This window comes from Pelophylax lessonae (assembly GCF_965119305.1).
Source record: "Pelophylax lessonae genome assembly, chromosome: 1".
NCBI classification, from domain to species: domain Eukaryota; kingdom Metazoa; phylum Chordata; class Amphibia; order Anura; family Ranidae; genus Pelophylax; species Pelophylax lessonae.
This window is the reverse complement of record NC_138768.1, coordinates 464,045,579-464,056,727: the sequence shown is the minus strand read 5'-3', so window position 1 is coordinate 464,056,727 and position 11,149 is coordinate 464,045,579. Positions and strand designations below refer to the sequence as shown.

Here is an 11,149-nt window from a genome sequence, read left to right as displayed (position 1 = left end):
CTGTGATAGTCTGTTTATCCCCTGATATGCTCATGCTGGCCCTTTTGGGTCTGGTATCAAGGTGAGAGGCCAATCTTACTGGTGGAGGGAGTTCACACACTGGTGGTTCCTGCTTGATTCACAAGGGATTGAGGCTGTCCTGTCATCACCTGGATATACTAATCATTACTTTGGAGCACTTTATATGAACATTTATGTTTCATCAGAGCACATATGATGGACACCATATTTTGTTGATAACACTTGTTGATTCATGTAATCACTAATTATTTTTGTGCACTTCTGGCGCAGCACGTTTTTTGATTTTTATGTTTTTGTTGTGAGGTGTGGACACAATTTGTGTATGCAGCCGGATTTATATATTGATTTATTCTAGCACATTTTATACACATTTGAATTTCACTTAGTCTTGCGCTGATAGTTTTTTCACTATATGCCGATCCATAGGACTGGCGGCACTAATTGCCGCCGGGCACCCGCAATCGCTCCCCGCTGAGAGAGAACGACGGTCTGCTGTTATAAACAGAGCAGACCATTGTTCTCTCTGAAATGATCATAGAGTGCCGGTGATCCTCCTATGAAGGATCACAGGTCTCTTTGTTCATTGCACAAGTCCCTCCCCCTATACAGTTAGAAAACACTCTCCTAGGCTCACATTTAACCCTTTGATCAACACTGGGTTAACCCCTTCCCTGCCGGTGTCATTATTACAGTAACAGTGCACATTTTTAGCACTGATTACTGTAGTAATGTCACTGGTCCCCCAAAAGTGTCAAAAATGTCAGTTAGGGGGTCCGATCTGTCCGCCGCAATGTCGCAGTCCAGCTAAAAATCGCAGATCGCCGCCATTACTAGTAAAAAAAAAAAAAAAAAATAAAAATGACATAAATCTTTCCCCTAGTTTGTAGACGTGATAACTTTTGCGCATACCAATCAAAATATGATTCTTGCGATTTTTTATTACCAAAAATATGTAGCAGAATACAAATTGGCCTAAAAGGATGAAAAAAATTGATTTTTACATTTTTTTTTTGGAATGTTACATAGCAGAATGTGAAAAATATATTTTTTCCCCCCAAAATGTAGGTCTTTTTTCGTTTATATATTAAAAAAAAAAAACCCCAGTGGTGATCACATACCAACAAAAGAAAGCTCTATATATATATATATATATATATATATATATATATATATGTATATATACATTTTGTTTGGCTACAGTGTTGCAAGACTGCACAATTTCCGGTTAAAGTAGCGCAGTGTTGAATAGAAAAAAAAATGCTCTGGTCATAAAGGGGGTAAAACCTTTGGGAGGTCAAGTGGTTAAATACACAGAATAACACTAGGAGTTTTTCTGTTTCTGTGTACACCAAATTGCCAAACTATCCTACAGTGACAGGTGGCAGTTATTTCATTAATGGAGCCGAGACTGTGCCTTTTTCTGAAATCTAGGCCTAAGACACAGGCCCTAGTCTCTATGACAACCCTATTGGTACGCCATCCGCCTTAGAACTTCCCACAGTTCTCTGCGAGCAGCCTCGATTTCATCTCGAAGAAGGCAACCAACCCTAATGTGCGTGAAGTTCCGCCCAAGCCCATGTCCCGTGACCTCCGTGTTGTTGATTGGACGGCTGACAAGTCCCTTCCAGCCTGTTTCTAGCCGTCAGGGTAGGTTGTGGCGGTTCCGAAGGCTGGAGGAGCGGAAATCCCGGGTACGGCCAGCTAGGGTGGGGAAGAGATTGGTGTCCGCCTCCGCCCTCCTCCACTATTCTCGGCTGGATGCTCGGCGCCCTGTGACAAGGCTCCGGATCCGGGCCAGTGAGTGAACGTCTCCCCCCCGGGAGGGAGAAGCCCCCGGTGCGGGCCACAGTGCCGGGGGGAAGGGATGACTCTGGACTCCATGATGGCCTGCTGTCTGAGTGAGGAGGTGAAGGAGTCAAAAAGGATCAATGCCGAGATCGAGAAACAGCTGAAGAAGGACAAGAAGGATTCCAGGCGGGAGCTAAAGCTGTTACTGCTAGGTACATAGAGGGGGACTGTGTGTGTGTGTTAGGTACATAGAGGGGGACTGTGTGTTTGTTGGGTACATAGAGGGGGACTGTGTGTGTGTTAGGTACATAGAGGGGGACTGTGTGTGTGTTAGGTACATAGAGGGGGACTGTGTGTGTGTTAGGTACATAGAGGGGGACTGTGTGTGTGTTAGGTACATAGAGGGGGACTGTGTGTGTGTTAGGTACATAGAGGGGGACTGTGTGTGTTTGTTGGGTACATAGAGGGGGACTGTGTGTGTGTTAGGTACATAGAGGGGGACTGTGTGTGTGTTAGGTACATAGAGGGGGACTGTGTGTGTGTGTTAGGTACATAGAGGGGGACTGTGTGTGTGTGTTAGGTACATAGAGGGGGACTGTGTGTTTGTTGGGTACATAGAGGGGGACTGTGTGTGTTAGGTACATAGAGGGGGACTGTGTGTGTGTTAGGTACATAGAGGGGGACTGTGTGTGTGTTAGGTACATAGAGGGGGACTGTGTGTGTGTGTTAGGTACATGGAGGGGGACTGTGTGTGTGTGTTAGGTACATGGAGGGGGACTGTGTGTGTGTTAGGTACATGGAGGGGGACTGTGTGTGTGTTAGGTACATGGAGGGGGACTGTGTGTGTGTTAGGTACATAGAGGGGGACTGTGTGTGTGTTAGGTACATAGAGGGGGACTGTGTGTGTGTGTTAGGTACATAGAGGGGGACTGTGTGTGTGTGTTAGGTACATAGAGGGGGACTGTGTGTGTGTGTTAGGTACATGGAGGGGGACTGTGTGTGTTAGGTACATAGAGGGGGACTGTGTGTGTTAGGTACATGGAGGGGGACTGTGTGTGTTAGGTACATGGAGGGGGACTGTGTGTGTTAGGTACATAGAGGGGGACTGTGTGTGTTAGGTACATAGAGGGGGACTGTGTGTGTTAGGTACATGGAGGGGGACTGTGTGTGTGTGTTAGGTACATAGAGGGGGACTGTGTGTGTGTGTTAGGTACATGGAGGGGGACTGTGTGTGTGTGTTGGGTACATAGAGGGGGACTGTGTGTGTTAGGTACATGGAGGGGGACTGTGTGTGTTAGGTACATAGAGGGGGACTGTGTGTGTTAGGTACATGGAGGGGGACTGTGTGTGTTAGGTACATGGAGGGGGACTGTGTGTGTTAGGTACATAGAGGGGGACTGTGTGTGTTAGGTACATGGAGGGGGACTGTGTGTGTGTGTTAGGTACATAGAGGGGGACTGTGTGTGTGTGTTAGGTACATAGAGGGGGACTGTGTGTGTGTGTTAGGTACATGGAGGGGGACTGTGTGTGTGTGTTAGGTACATAGAGGGGGACTGTGTGTGTGTGTTAGGTACATAGAGGGGGACTGTGTGTGTGTGTTAGGTACATAGAGGGGGACTGTGTGTGTGTGTTAGGTACATAGAGGGGGACTGTGTGTGTGTGTTAGGTACATAGAGGGGGACTGTGTGTGTGTGTTAGGTACATAGAGGGGGACTGTGTGTTTGTTGGGTACATAGAGGGGGACTGTGTGTGTTAGGTACATAGAGGGGGACTGTGTGTGTGTTAGGTACATAGAGGGGGACTGTGTGTGTGTTAGGTACATAGAGGGGGACTGTGTGTGTGTGTTAGGTACATGGAGGGGGACTGTGTGTGTGTGTTAGGTACATGGAGGGGGACTGTGTGTGTGTTAGGTACATAGAGGGGGACTGTGTGTGTTTGTTGGGTACATAGAGGGGGACTGTGTGTGTGTTAGGTACATAGAGGGGGACTGTGTGTGTGTTAGGTACATAGAGGGGGACTGTGTGTGTGTGTTAGGTACATAGAGGGGGACTGTGTGTGTGTGTTAGGTACATAGAGGGGGACTGTGTGTTTGTTGGGTACATAGAGGGGGACTGTGTGTGTTAGGTACATAGAGGGGGACTGTGTGTGTGTTAGGTACATAGAGGGGGACTGTGTGTGTGTTAGGTACATAGAGGGGGACTGTGTGTGTGTGTTAGGTACATGGAGGGGGACTGTGTGTGTGTGTTAGGTACATGGAGGGGGACTGTGTGTGTGTTAGGTACATGGAGGGGGACTGTGTGTGTGTTAGGTACATGGAGGGGGACTGTGTGTGTGTTAGGTACATAGAGGGGGACTGTGTGTGTGTTAGGTACATAGAGGGGGACTGTGTGTGTGTGTTAGGTACATAGAGGGGGACTGTGTGTGTGTGTTAGGTACATAGAGGGGGACTGTGTGTGTGTGTTAGGTACATGGAGGGGGACTGTGTGTGTTAGGTACATAGAGGGGGACTGTGTGTGTTAGGTACATGGAGGGGGACTGTGTGTGTTAGGTACATGGAGGGGGACTGTGTGTGTTAGGTACATAGAGGGGGACTGTGTGTGTTAGGTACATAGAGGGGGACTGTGTGTGTTAGGTACATGGAGGGGGACTGTGTGTGTGTGTTAGGTACATAGAGGGGGACTGTGTGTGTGTGTTAGGTACATGGAGGGGGACTGTGTGTGTGTGTTGGGTACATAGAGGGGGACTGTGTGTGTTAGGTACATGGAGGGGGACTGTGTGTGTTAGGTACATAGAGGGGGACTGTGTGTGTTAGGTACATGGAGGGGGACTGTGTGTGTTAGGTACATGGAGGGGGACTGTGTGTGTTAGGTACATAGAGGGGGACTGTGTGTGTTAGGTACATAGAGGGGGACTGTGTGTGTTAGGTACATGGAGGGGGACTGTGTGTGTGTGTTAGGTACATAGAGGGGGACTGTGTGTGTGTGTTAGGTACATGGAGGGGGACTGTGTGTGTGTGTTAGGTACATAGAGGGGGACTGTGTGTGTGTGTTAGGTACATAGAGGGGGACTGTGTGTGTGTGTTAGGTACATAGAGGGGGACTGTGTGTGTGTGTTAGGTACATAGAGGGGGACTGTGTGTGTGTGTTAGGTACATAGAGGGGGACTGTGTGTGTGTGTTAGGTACATAGAGGGGGACTGTGTGTTTGTTGGGTACATAGAGGGGGACTGTGTGTGTTAGGTACATAGAGGGGGACTGTGTGTGTGTTAGGTACATAGAGGGGGACTGTGTGTGTGTTAGGTACATAGAGGGGGACTGTGTGTGTGTGTTAGGTACATGGAGGGGGACTGTGTGTGTGTGTTAGGTACATGGAGGGGGACTGTGTGTGTGTTAGGTACATGGAGGGGGACTGTGTGTGTGTTAGGTACATGGAGGGGGACTGTGTGTGTGTTAGGTACATAGAGGGGGACTGTGTGTGTGTTAGGTACATAGAGGGGGACTGTGTGTGTGTGTTAGGTACATAGAGGGGGACTGTGTGTGTGTGTTTGGTACATAGAGGGGGACTGTGTGTGTGTGTTAGGTACATGGAGGGGGACTGTGTGTGTTAGGTACATAGAGGGGGACTGTGTGTGTTAGGTACATGGAGGGGGACTGTGTGTGTTAGGTACATGGAGGGGGACTGTGTGTGTTAGGTACATAGAGGGGGACTGTGTGTGTTAGGTACATAGAGGGGGACTGTGTGTGTTAGGTACATGGAGGGGGACTGTGTGTGTGTGTTAGGTACATAGAGGGGGACTGTGTGTGTGTGTTAGGTACATGGAGGGGGACTGTGTGTGTGTGTTGGGTACATAGAGGGGGACTGTGTGTGTTAGGTACATGGAGGGGGACTGTGTGTGTTAGGTACATAGAGGGGGACTGTGTGTGTTAGGTACATGGAGGGGGACTGTGTGTGTTAGGTACATGGAGGGGGACTGTGTGTGTTAGGTACATAGAGGGGGACTGTGTGTGTTAGGTACATAGAGGGGGACTGTGTGTGTTAGGTACATGGAGGGGGACTGTGTGTGTGTGTTAGGTACATAGAGGGGGACTGTGTGTGTGTGTTAGGTACATGGAGGGGGACTGTGTGTGTGTGTTGGGTACATAGAGGGGGACTGTGTGTGTTAGGTACATGGAGGGGGACTGTGTGTGTTAGGTACATAGAGGGGGACTGTGTGTGTTAGGTACATGGAGGGGGACTGTGTGTGTTAGGTACATGGAGGGGGACTGTGTGTGTTAGGTACATAGAGGGGGACTGTGTGTGTTAGGTACATAGAGGGGGACTGTGTGTGTTAGGTACATGGAGGGGGACTGTGTGTGTGTGTTAGGTACATAGAGGGGGACTGTGTGTGTGTGTTAGGTACATGGAGGGGGACTGTGTGTGTGTGTTGGGTACATAGAGGGGGACTGTGTGTGTTAGGTACATGGAGGGGGACTGTGTGTGTGTGTGTTGGGTACATAGAGGGGGACTGTGTGTGTGTGTGTTAGGTACATAGAGGGGGACTGTGTGTGTGTGTTAGGTACATAGAGGGGGACTGTGTGTGTGTGTTAGGTACATAGAGGGGGACTGTGTGTGTGTGTTAGGTACATGGAGGGGGACTGTGTGTGTGTGTGTGTTAGGTACATAAAGGGGGACTGTGTGTGTTAGGTACATAGAGGGGGACTGTGTGTGTTAGGTACATAGAGGGGGACTGTGTGTGTTAGGTACATAGAGGGGGACTGTGTGTGTTAGGTACATGGAGGGGGACTGTGTGTGTGTGTTAGGTACATAGAGGGGGACTGTGTGTGTGTGTTAGGTACATGGAGGGGGACTGTGTGTGTGTGTTGGGTACATAGAGGGGGACTGTGTGTGTTAGGTACATGGAGGGGGACTGTGTGTGTGTGTTGGGTACATAGAGGGGGACTGTGTGTGTGTTAGGTACATAGAGGGGGACTGTGTGTGTGTGTTAGGTACATAGAGGGGGACTGTGTGTGTGTGTTAGGTACATGGAGGGGGACTGTGTGTGTGTGTGTTAGGTACATAGAGGGGGACTGTGTGTGTTAGGTACATAGAGGGGGACTGTGTGTGTTAGGTACATGGAGGGGGACTGTGTGTGTGTGTTAGGTACATAGAGGGGGACTGTGTGTGTGTGTGTTAGGTACATAGAGGGGGACTGTGTGTGTTAGGTACATAGAGGGGGACTGTGTGTGTTAGGTACATAGAGGGGGACTGTGTGTGTGTGTTAGGTACATGGAGGGGGACTGTGTGTGTGTGTGTGTGTTAGGTACATAGAGGGGGACTGTGTGTGTTAGGTACATAGAGGGGGACTGTGTGTGTTAGGTACATGGAGGGGGACTGTGTGTGTGTGTTAGGTACATAGAGGGGGACTGTGTGTGTGTGTTGGGTACATAGAGGGGGACTGTGTGTGTGTGTTAGGTACATAGAGGGGGACTGTGTGTGTGTGTTAGGTACATAGAGGGGGACTGTGTGTGTGTGTTAGGTACATAGAGGGGGACTGTGTGTGTGTGTTAGGTACATAGAGGGGGACTGTGTGTGTGTGTTAGGTACATGGAGGGGGACTGTGTGTGTGTGTTAGGTACATGGAGGGGGACTGTGTGTGTGTGTGTGTTAGGTACATAGAGGGGGACTGTGTGTGTTAGGTACATAGAGGGGGACTGTGTGTGTTAGGTACATAGAGGGGGACTGTGTGTGTTAGGTACATAGAGGGGGACTGTGTGTGTTAGGTACATGGAGGGGGACTGTGTGTGTGTGTTAGGTACATAGAGGGGGACTGTGTGTGTGTGTTAGGTACATGGAGGGGGACTGTGTGTGTGTGTTGGGTACATAGAGGGGGACTGTGTGTGTTAGGTACATGGAGGGGGACTGTGTGTGTGTGTGTTGGGTACATAGAGGGGGACTGTGTGTGTGTTAGGTACATAGAGGGGGACTGTGTGTGTGTGTTAGGTACATAGAGGGGGACTGTGTGTGTGTGTTAGGTACATGGAGGGGGACTGTGTGTGTGTGTGTTAGGTACATAGAGGGGGACTGTGTGTGTTAGGTACATAGAGGGGGACTGTGTGTGTTAGGTACATGGAGGGGGACTGTGTGTGTGTGTTAGGTACATAGAGGGGGACTGTGTGTGTGTGTGTTAGGTACATAGAGGGGGACTGTGTGTGTTAGGTACATAGAGGGGGACTGTGTGTGTTAGGTACATAGAGGGGGACTGTGTGTGTGTGTTAGGTACATGGAGGGGGACTGTGTGTGTGTGTGTGTGTGTTAGGTACATAGAGGGGGACTGTGTGTGTTAGGTACATAGAGGGGGACTGTGTGTGTTAGGTACATGGAGGGGGACTGTGTGTGTGTGTTAGGTACATAGAGGGGGACTGTGTGTGTGTGTTGGGTACATAGAGGGGGACTGTGTGTGTGTGTTAGGTACATAGAGGGGGACTGTGTGTGTGTGTTAGGTACATAGAGGGGGACTGTGTGTGTGTGTTAGGTACATAGAGGGGGACTGTGTGTGTGTGTTAGGTACATAGAGGGGGACTGTGTGTGTGTGTTAGGTACATGGAGGGGGACTGTGTGTGTGTGTGTGTGTTAGGTACATAGAGGGGGACTGTGTGTGTTAGGTACATAGAGGGGGACTGTGTGTGTTAGGTACATAGAGGGGGACTGTGTGTGTTAGGTACATAGAGGGGGACTGTGTGTGTTAGGTACATGGAGGGGGACTGTGTGTGTGTGTTAGGTACATAGAGGGGGACTGTGTGTGTGTGTTAGGTACATGGAGGGGGACTGTGTGTGTGTGTTGGGTACATAGAGGGGGACTGTGTGTGTTAGGTACATGGAGGGGGACTGTGTGTGTGTGTTGGGTACATAGAGGGGGACTGTGTGTGTGTTAGGTACATAGAGGGGGACTGTGTGTGTGTGTTAGGTACATAGAGGGGGACTGTGTGTGTGTGTTAGGTACATGGAGGGGGACTGTGTGTGTGTGTGTTAGGTACATAGAGGGGGACTGTGTGTGTTAGGTACATAGAGGGGGACTGTGTGTGTTAGGTACATAGAGGGGGACTGTGTGTGTTAGGTACATGGAGGGGGACTGTGTGTGTGTGTTAGGTACATAGAGGGGGACTGTGTGTGTGTGTGTTAGGTACATAGAGGGGGACTGTGTGTGTTAGGTACATAGAGGGGGACTGTGTGTGTTAGGTACATAGAGGGGGACTGTGTGTGTGTGTTAGGTACATGGAGGGGGACTGTGTGTGTGTGTGTGTGTGTTAGGTACATAGAGGGGGACTGTGTGTGTTAGGTACATAGAGGGGGACTGTGTGTGTTAGGTACATGGAGGGGGACTGTGTGTGTGTGTTAGGTACATAGAGGGGGACTGTGTGTGTGTGTTAGGTACATGGAGGGGGACTGTGTGTGTGTGTTGGGTACATAGAGGGGGACTGTGTGTGTTAGGTACATGGAGGGGGACTGTGTGTGTGTGTTGGGTACATAGAGGGGGACTGTGTGTGTGTTAGGTACATGGAGGGGGACTGTGTGTGTTAGGTACATAGAGGGGGACTGTGTGTGTGTTAGGTACATAGAGGGGGACTGTGTGTGTGTTAGGTACATAGAGGGGGACTGTGTGTGTGTTAGGTACATAGAGGGGGACTGTGTGTGTGTTAGGTACATAGAGGGGGACTGTGTGTGTGTTAGGTACATAGAGGGGGACTGTGTGTGTGTTAGGTACATGGAGGGGGACTGTGTGTGTGTGTTAGGTACATGGAGGGGGACTGTGTGTGTGTTAGGTACATAGAGGGGGACTGTGTGTGTGTTAGGTACATAGAGGGGGACTGTGTGTGTTAGGTACATGGAGGGGGACTGTGTGTGTTAGGTACATGGAGGGGGACTGTGTGTGTTAGGTACATGGAGGGGGACTGTGTGTGTTAGGTACATAGAGGGGGACTGTGTGTGTTAGGTACATGGAGGGGGACTGTGTGTGTGTGTTAGGTACATGGAGGGGGACTGTGTGTGTGTGTTGGGTACATAGAGGGGGACTGTGTGTGTTAGGTACATGGAGGGGGACTGTGTGTGTGTGTTGGGTACATAGAGGGGGACTGTGTGTGTGTTAGGTACATAGAGGGGGACTGTGTGTGTGTGTTAGGTACATAGAGGGGGACTGTGTGTGTGTGTTAGGTACATGGAGGGGGACTGTGTGTGTGTGTGTTAGGTACATAGAGGGGGACTGTGTGTGTTAGGTACATAGAGGGGGACTGTGTGTGTTAGGTACATGGAGGGGGACTGTGTGTGTGTGTTAGGTACATAGAGGGGGACTGTGTGTGTGTGTTAGGTACATGGAGGGGGACTGTGTGTGTGTGTTGGGTACATAGAGGGGGACTGTGTGTGTTAGGTACATGGAGGGGGACTGTGTGTGTGTGTTGGGTACATAGAGGGGGACTGTGTGTGTGTTAGGTACATGGAGGGGGACTGTGTGTGTGTGTTAGGTACATGGAGGGGGACTGTGTGTGTGTGTTAGGTACATGGAGGGGGACTGTGTGTGTGTTAGGTACATAGAGGGGGACTGTGTGTGTGTGTTAGGTACATAGAGGGGGACTGTGTGTGTGTGTTAGGTACATAGAGGGGGACTGTGTGTGTGTGTTAGGTACATAGAGGGGGACTGTGTGTGTGTGTTAGGTACATGGAGGGGGACTGTGTGTGTTAGGTACATAGAGGGGGACTGTGTGTGTTAGGTACATGGAGGGGGACTGTGTGTGTTAGGTACATGGAGGGGGACTGTGTGTGTTAGGTACATGGAGGGGGACTGTGTGTGTTAGGTACATAGAGGGGGACTGTGTGTGTTAGGTACATAGAGGGGGACTGTGTGTGTTAGGTACATGGAGGGGGACTGTGTGTGTGTGTTAGGTACATAGAGGGGGACTGTGTGTGTGTGTTAGGTACATGGAGGGGGACTGTGTGTGTGTGTTGGGTACATAGAGGGGGACTGTGTGTGTTAGGTACATGGAGGGGGACTGTGTGTGTGTGTTGGGTACATAGAGGGGGACTGTGTGTGTGTTAGGTACATAGAGGGGGACTGTGTGTGTGTGTTAGGTACATAGAGGGGGACTGTGTGTGTGTGTTAGGTACATAGAGGGGGACTGTGTGTGTGTGTTAGGTACATGGAGGGGGACTGTGTGTGTGTGTGTTAGGTACATAGAGGGGGACTGTGTGTGTTAGGTACATGGAGGGGGACTGTGTGTGTGTGTTAGGTACATAGAGGGGGACTGTGTGTGTGTGTTAGGTACATGGAGGGGGACTGTGTGTGTGTGTTGGGTACATAGAGGGGGACTGTG

General features: G+C 50.0%; 1 protein-coding gene across 1 annotated transcript in view; it reads left to right on the top strand.

Annotated features, from left to right (window-relative positions):
• The first annotated feature begins 1,617 nt into the window (after positions 1-1,617).
• The window catches only part of GNA11 (G protein subunit alpha 11), a 126,004-nt gene continuing 116,472 nt past the window's right edge, over positions 1,618-11,149 (top strand). The window contains exon 1 of the mRNA XM_082259737.1: positions 1,618-2,021. Coding sequence (XP_082115863.1) covers positions 1,886-2,021 — 136 coding nt within the window. The 5' untranslated portion in view covers positions 1,618-1,885. The remainder of the gene's footprint in view (positions 2,022-11,149) is intronic.